The sequence below is a fragment of the Pinus tabuliformis genome, chromosome 2_2, assembly GCF_031772625.1.
Source record: "Pinus tabuliformis cultivar Carrire ecotype Pingquan chromosome 2_2, CPIR1, whole genome shotgun sequence".
Lineage (NCBI taxonomy): Eukaryota > Viridiplantae > Streptophyta > Pinopsida > Pinales > Pinaceae > Pinus > Pinus tabuliformis.
The window spans coordinates 727773390-727781694 of NC_142300.1; the positions used below are offsets into that span (position 1 = coordinate 727773390).

General features: G+C 33.2%; 1 protein-coding gene and 1 long non-coding RNA gene across 2 annotated transcripts; both read right to left on the reverse strand.

Annotated features, from left to right (window-relative positions):
* Positions 1 to 2109: 2109 nt before the first annotated feature.
* On the reverse strand, positions 2110 to 2742 carry LOC149194724 (uncharacterized). The gene is made up of 3 exons (XR_016254559.1): positions 2523 to 2742; positions 2384 to 2445; positions 2110 to 2192 (listed from the first exon to the last, which is right to left on the reverse strand). It is a non-coding gene; the product is annotated as an uncharacterized LOC149194724 (long non-coding RNA).
* A 430-nt stretch (positions 2743 to 3172) lies between these two features.
* Positions 3173 to 4003, reverse strand: LOC149194725 (putative anthocyanidin reductase). Its single transcript, XM_089407846.1, has 2 exons — positions 3639 to 4003; positions 3173 to 3560 (listed from the first exon to the last, which is right to left on the reverse strand). The coding sequence occupies exons 1-2, from the start codon at positions 3942 to 3944 to the stop codon at positions 3336 to 3338; spliced, it is 531 nt and encodes a 176-aa protein (XP_089263972.1). The 5' UTR covers positions 3945 to 4003; the 3' UTR covers positions 3173 to 3335.
* Between the last annotated feature and the right edge of the window lie 4302 nt (positions 4004 to 8305).

Sequence of the window (8305 nt, forward strand, 5' to 3'; positions counted from 1 at the left end):
AGAAAAAGAAAAGGCTAAGCATTGAAGCAGAGTCATTGAATTCCCAGTTGAATGCGTTGGAATCCATGAGGGGCCCTCAAGAATTACTCAAAAAACTTGAAGAAGATTGGCATGTGTGGGATGTGACATGTTTGGAAGACACATTTGCAGAGCTGCTAACAAATCTTGATTTGAGGGCTAGTGAAAGGGGATCCATGAATAAAAATAATATAGAGCTAAGCATTGAAGTAGAGTTCTTGAAGACCCGGGTAAATGAGTGCAACGCTACACTGTTTTCTATGGAAGATGAGAGGCAAGTTTTGAAAGAGGAGTCTGCAAGCAATGAAGAGAGATTGCAAGTATTGCTTACAAAAACTGCTACAATGGAAAATGAAATTAACAGCCTTCAACACGTGAAGGAAGAAGTCAAACAACAGTCAGATTTGATTCAGCAGTACAAGGTAACAGAACATTCTCTTAAACAACAAATTGCAATGCTACAAAGGGAGGTGGACAGTATAAGTGGTTTGCTTGAAACACAAAATCAAAGAGTTGAAGAATCGATTGTCGAAAATGGTAAACTTAGCAAGCAAGTTGAGGAGTTGAATAAAAGAATTGTGGAGTTGCAGGAGACACATGTCAAACTAGTGCAGGAAAAGGAAGAGCAAAAGATGAAATTTGAATCATTACATGCAGAGATTGCCATGAAATATAGACACGCTGAGGAAAAACACTTAGAATTGTTGAAAGAGAATGAAAAACAAGGAAACATAATTGAATCACTGCAAGCAGAGAATGCTGCTCTTCAGAGTGAGGAAAGTTTGCTTCTTCGGAGTCTTAAGGAGGCAACTACGAGATCTGCAGAAATTTCAAAGAAATGTTTGAACAGCTACCAGAGAATGTTGGGCCTAGAGAACCAATCATTCGGATTGCATACAGAACTGGTGGCAACAAAGTTAAAGTGTGATGAAGTAACTATTCAGCTGAACAAGATAAAAGAAGATAAAAAAAATTCAAATGATTCATGCCAAATCCAAGAAGAAATTGAGTCTTTACATGAAAAACTGATGGTAGAACTCTCTAGAAATAAGGCACTGGAAGAAGAGTTTAGGTCAACAAAGTCTTCCTTGGAAGAAATGAAAGAATCGGCTTGCAAGGGTGGACAACAAAACCATAATGTGTGGAGTGAGCTTTTAGATTTTGCAAGGGAAAAAGATGATCAAATCATTGATATGCAGAGTCAGCTTCTGGCTATGGTAGAGGAGAAAAGAACCCTGTTAGCTGATTTGCAATGTCAACTTTCAGTCCTTGCTGCTGCAAAAATGTTTCTTGAAGAGGAAAACAACTATTTACGAACTGAATTGGATAGAAGAACATTGGTTACAGAAGAAGAAAAGGTAAGCCTTAAGGGCAGATTAAGGGAGTTGGAAACAGCCCACGAATCTCTCAAAAAGGATCTTGAGTATCTCCGAGACATAGCAAAGGAGAAAGAGGGCAAGATAGTTGTTCTCCAATATCAGTTTTTGGAACTTTCAAAGTCAAAGATGTGTCTTGAGGAGAAATACAACTCTTTACTCACTCATTTGAACAAATGTACAATGGCTTCAGAAGAAAATGCCCATCTTCAGGACAGAATAAGGGAATTGGAGAATGCACTGAATTCTTTCAACAACGATCCTGAATCCAAAGATATTCGGCCCCAAAAGTTGAAAAAACATGAAGCTTTGCAGGCAAAGTCACTTGTGCCGAAATGTGGAAAACCAAATTGTGGAAAACCAAATTGTGTGGATGAAAGTGAAAATGTTGCAATTGGAAAGAGAACACCAAAGCAGGTGCCTGAAAAGCCAAAAAAAGTATGGCAGCCGTGAAGATGGGCTCTGTAGACATTTATCATTCTTCTTAAATTTTATCCCAGTTGATTTTTCAATGATAAGAATCAACAATGGAGTACAGATTGTACAATATATTTTAAAGGTTGTACTTGTACACTTTGTCATGGCACTTATGGTATAATGCATTTGTAAGTAGGGTTAAGCAATCAGTTTAAACTTTAAAGCTACAGCTTAGAATTGAAATGATTGATGTATCTTAAACCAAAGGAAACCAAGAGCTAGTACATCATGGCATCATTCCAAAGCTTGAACCATGGCCTCAATACTCCCTGTGCATTCGACGCTGCAGTCCACCCCTCCATTAGTTTTTTCCGCAATTACCTGTAAACATTTTTTATAAGTATTTGGAAATTAAGAGTGTACACTGCTTTGAATGGATGGTGAATGAGTGCACTCCATGCGAAAACTTAAAATCTCCCCCACCTAAGTACTAAAGTACCACACTAGTCAAAAGCAACCAATACTCTGATCTGGGAGAGAGTTTGATGATCATTTTGGGCAGCTCAACGTACCTGTTGAATAGGTTTTTCGTACTCTTTAGGGTTTATAAATTCCGTTACTCCAAATTGTTTTGCTGAGAAAGGAAAGATTACAAGAAATATACAATTACAAGAAAGGAAAGATTAATGGAAGTGGGAAATATACAATTACCTCGTTCATATCTCTCATTATTGAAATCGATTCCAATTATTCGAGCAGCTCCTGCAATTCTTGCACCTTCACAAGCCTGCGTAGTTAAACTCGGGTCAGAAGGCTAACATATAATTAAACTCTACCCTCATCATATTGGTCCCAATGAAAATGCAGGTAGGGGAAGTGAACAGAATAGTCCCTAGAAAAAGGTTTGAGGACTTTAAAACTGCAACATATACTAATATTCATACAGTGGAACATAAAGAGGGCACTTGTTATTAGTACTTAAAGCAAGCCCAACAGCCCCCAGGCCAAATATTGCTACTATCGAACCCTTCTTGGGTTTGCCTGCGTTCAAAGTAGCACCCATCCCTGATTCCACAACAGAGAAGAATTTTACACAACAATTCCAATCAAAGAAACCATTATCTTTACACTGGACATTAACGTCTGCTCATTATCACAAAAGTAACAACAATCAGAAAACCGTGGGCCTGCATACCTGATACCTCATTATTTTCTATTATATAGAACCTGAGGTTGCCGTGCCACATCAATTAAAAAAAATAAACCCAAAAAGAGAAAAACAAAACAAAAAAATCAGGCTCGAGTTTGTGAAACCTGTGATGAGGGGCATGGTTAAATCGACGCTAGAGGGAATTGTCGTTGTTAGCCAAGGACCCACTACTGTGACTGGGACGATACTGACAACTTCCATTTTGTTTTCTTTAGCAAATTGCAGGGCAGCTTGGTCTGCCAGGGTTTTTGACACATAATACATCTGAATGCATTCAATCAATGAAAACCGTAAAACTTCCTACAATGTTCAATTTAAACCAGAAATTCGTGCAATAAACTTACCCAACCAGGGGGTTTATTTTGTCTGATGAGATCTACTAAGCTCCAGCATGATTCATCGATGATTTCCACTGGTTTCTCTGGAAAAGAAGCAGCACTGGCAGATGATGTGTAAGCCACACGCCTTACACTTTTGGTTGCTAGGAAGGACTTGAGAACATTCAGAGTTCCTCTCACGGCAGTTTCAATCACCTCTCTCTGTACAAAACAATTCGATTAATATCATATCGTTGTCCCAAAAACATCGGTAACTTACTTCTTTACTGTTTCACTTACCTCTGGATCTTGGGAACCAAAATCTGTAGGAGTTGCAACATGAAAGACGCCGCGGCAGCCATGGATGGCATAGTCAAAGCTCCCTTCCTCGCAGAGATCTGCTCTAAAAAGACGAAGCCTCTCTTGGGCCCCTGAGAGTGAGAGAAGGGATGAGTTCTTTGATGGGTTGTGTGGATCTCTGAGAGTGGCATGCACTGTGTACCCATTCTCTAGCAGAGTCTTTACGAGCCATGATCCGATGTAACCCCTCCGCCCATAACAGAAATGAAGGCCATGTTCCGCCCGTAACTGAAGGATGAAGGCCATGTTCCACCCGTAACTGAAGGATGAAGGCCATGACGAGTAACTGAAGGAGGAAAAGCGTGACAAATATCAAAGAAAAGAAGCACGAGAGACAAAGGGAAGGGAGAAACCCATCGATAGCATAACTGTCCACGTGTCAGCACGGGAGAAAAAGGAACGACGAAAGTCTGTTCCAAAGAGAAGGCCTATCGGCCTAATTATAGTTAATAAGTTCACCTGTATTGAGCAAAAAAGTTTGAAAATTTGTTACGATTGGATTTCCAAAAAATATGATATTGGTTTCTTGGTTTTGACGATAAGTTTTATATAAAAAAAATTTATTAAAATATTGTAGAGGCAAATAAGTTTTATATTTTAAAAAAATATATATTTAAAAAAAAAATATAAGATAATTGCAATTATCATAGTTATTAAGTTTAATATAGAAGAGATGATTAGTAGTGTGGAATTCAACAAAAAGTTCATTTTATGTTATAATCTGCAAATATACTTTATGTTAAACAAATTTGGATTCCATAGGAAGAGTGATTGAGGCATACATTTTTTGGTATGTGGAGATCACTTTAAACTTATTTTTAATATCGAGTGTCTTATTTTTTGTGTTAAACTTTATATTTCAGGGTTGTTATTCATGTTATTAGATTTTATTTACATTTTTCTCACTTTGCAATATTAATAAATTTGATGCATTTTAAATTGAAAATTTGTATTTGGTTTTTATAATTGAAAAAATAATAATTGATATATTAATTTAAGTTATTTATTGTATTTTTTAATGTTTTTAAAATTTGATATATCTTCAAATCTTTTTGTATATTTTTATACTCATTTATATCGATTTCTCAACGTAACAAATATGGATAGTTATCCGATCTTTTTACTAAAAATCAATATCCTTGGATCAATGTATAAAAAATGCCCACAAATTTATTAATGTCATTCTCTCTTTTTGAATTTAAATTAAACCATTTTCAAACACTTAACTTTGATATTATTACCAAAAAACAACCTCCAAATTAAAAATAAATAATTCATAATTTAAACTCCAAAAAAAAAAATTAAAATAAAATAAAATAAAGATAAAAGTAAACGATACATTTAAAAATAAAAAATAAAAATATGTTTTTATTTTAATCAAAAAAAATTGGAAAATAAATTATATTATATTTTAAAAGTCAATTTCCAAAAAAAATATTAATTTTTTTAATATAGGTTAATTGTTAATATGTAAAAAAATTCATTATTATGATTGTATTCATCCAAATTCAAATACCTCACTGACACATTTAAGTCCTAATAAAATATTTCAACTAATAATAATACCCAATAATTTAATATGCTAAATGCCTCAATGACATATTTAAGTCTTAATGAAATATTTCAACTCTTAATAAAACCCAATAATTTAATATGCTAATTCACTTAATAGTATATGTTTCCATACCATTATTATCAATAATACCATTTTCCATACGAAAATTTTGGATAAGGCAAGAGGTTTGGACTTCAAACTTTTCCATACCATTATTATCAATAATACCATTTTCCATACGAAAATTTTGGATAAGGCAAGAGGTTTGGACTTCAAACTTTTAGCTTTCCACGTTTTCTTCAAAGTCTCTAGCGATGATTGCTTTAATTGGTGTTAGCTGCACGTATAGCTAGAGTGATAATGAGTACATTACTAACCCTAATGGATAGAGTAAAAACAAAAACTTTTGGTATAGAGGAAAATATTTACGTAGATAATTTTTCTTGTTGAATAAGAGTATTTTATGGAAAATATATACGTAGATAAATTTTCTTGTTGAATAAGAGTATTTATTTTTCTTGTTGAATAAGAGTATTTTATCCTCCATAGAAGAGTGGTTCTTTTACAAGTTAATTGTCAAATAATTTTCAAGTTTTACAAGATATAACTCTATATGGTTCTGAAAATATAAAATAAAGAAAGCCCAAAGTTAATTGGGTTCAATTTATAATTGTATTCCATGGAAACATTTGGAGGGTGCGAGAACAGAAGATGTCAATCTGTAAAAGTGAAAGAAACAATAAAATTTATTGCTAGACTAACAACGTCAATGTAGGTGTTTGATATCAAACCTGTACTTGTATGAATCACGCATAGAAAATATATATGAAGTATAAACAAGGATATGACAATCGTGACTAAAAACTAACAACAATCATATCTATAAATCAGATAGCTTGCAATGACACGATTACCTTACGAAAGTTAACATGAAATCTCACAATAAAACAATTTATATGAAAAAATTGTAATTGTATGAACCACATTAAGAAAATGAATATATATATATAGATATATATATATATATAACCATAGTGACTAAACACCACAACCATAGTGGTAAATTACAAAACTTTCAATGACACGGTTACCCTGCGGAAGTTAACAATAAATCTCAAAATCAAACGGGTTACATCAGAAAATTGTTGGCAAATTGTAGCAATAGAAAAATATATAAATCTATTTTACATGGCCTTCTTCTCTCTGACAGGTCCAATGGATGATATGGAAAGCGAACCCACGACACGTTCAAACCTTGCTCGGCCACCAGATTTCGTAGGGGGACAGAGGTCGTGCACCAGAAAATTCGCTAGTAGAGTGACTGAAGTTGTTGAAAATAGAATAATACTTAGTGAGAATAAAATAAAAAAAGGAAAAGTAATAAAAATATAAATGAACCAAGTTAGTAAGGGTAAAAGTTAGTTGAAAAGACAAATTAATAATAAATCAAAGTAAAAGAGGAAAACAAATACATCAAAAATAAAAATAAAAACAATAAAATAAAGCTAATAAAGGTACAAGTTAGTTTAAAAATTAAAAATAAATAAATAAATACATAAATAAAATTAAAACCTAGGAAAAACTCAGAAGGAGGTTAGTCAAGGTTAAAATAAAAATAACTAAATAAAAATAATAATAATAATAAAATAATAAAAATCAAAATATATAAAAGAGAACATAGCTAAGGTAAAAGATAGTTGAAAAAAGCCCACGGGGCTTTGGATTGACAGTGAATGGGTGCACTGTTAAAGCACTCCTTGCGATAGGTAACCGTTCAAATCTGATGTGGGTACTTAGGTTAGTCTTAACCAGAAAAAAAAAAAAAATAAATAAATAAAATAAAAATAAAATAAATTATTTAATTAATTAATAAAAATAAAATAAATAAATAAATAAAAATAATTAAATTAAAAAATAATGTAAAATAAAAATAAAATAAATAAACTAATTAATTAAAAATAAATAAATAAATAAATAATAATAATAATAATAATAAGAAACATATATAAATAAGGTATATGAATAAGAAATAAAAATAAAACAGAGAAAAAAAATGAGGGAGGGACAGAGCAAAACGGATCAACCCTAGGAGGAAGGAAGGCTTCAGGGGGAACACAGAAAGCGAGCACAAAGCTAAAAGGTGGGGTAAGGAGAAAGACCAGGGCAGGGATCCAACAGCTACTGATTTTCCAGCCGTCATCTCTATTGAGATTATTAGGCCTTCTTTAAATCTCAATAGCCTCCCTGAATTTACGATGATGGAAATGAGCAACCTTAGCAACCACCTTGGCCTCCTCAATACAAACATGATGCTTGGTCTTTTCCACATGCTCTGCTAATGCTGAAGACTTGGTTCTCCCATGTCTTAGGTCAGCTGCATGTTCGCTTATCCTCTGATGGATGGAGTGTCCTGTTTCCCCGATATAGGGGGTTCGTTCTCCCATGTCTTAGGTCAGCTGCATGTTCGCTTATCCTCTGATGGATGGAGCGTCCTGTTTTCCCGATATAGGGGGGTTCCATAAGAACAAGGGATCAAGAGCATGTGGAAAAGACCAAGCATCATGTTTGTATTGAGGAGGCGTGGTTGCTAAGGTTGCTCATTTCCATCATCGTAAATTCAGGGAAGCTATTTAGATTGAAAGAAGGCCTAATAATTTCAACATATATGACGGCTGGAAAATCAGTAGCTGTTGGATCCCTGCCCTGTCGTCTCTAGTCTTTCTCCTTCCCCACCTTTTAGCTTTGTGCTCGCTTTCTGTGTTCCCCCTGAAGCCTTCCCTCCTCCTAGGGTTGATCATTTGCTCTGTCCCTCTCCCTTTTTTTCGTTCTCTCTATTTTATTTTTATTTCTTATTCATATACCTTATTTATATATGCTTATTATTATTATTATTATTATTATTATTATTATTAATTTATTTATTTTTAATTAATTAGTTTATTTATTTTATTTTTATTTTACTTTATTTTTTAATTTAATTTATTTTTATTTATTTATTTATTTTATTTTTATTAATTTATTTATTTATTTATTTATTTTATTTTTATTTGAT

Coding starts and splice junctions, on each gene's coding strand:
- LOC149194725 (XM_089407846.1), bottom strand. CDS start 3,944: ATGGCCTTCATCCTTCAGTTACGGGCGGAACATGGCCTTCATTTCTGT. Junction 3,561..3,638: donor TTGGTTCCCAAGATCCAGAG/GTAAGTGAAACA, acceptor TGTTTTGTACAG/AGAGAGGTGATTGAAACTGC.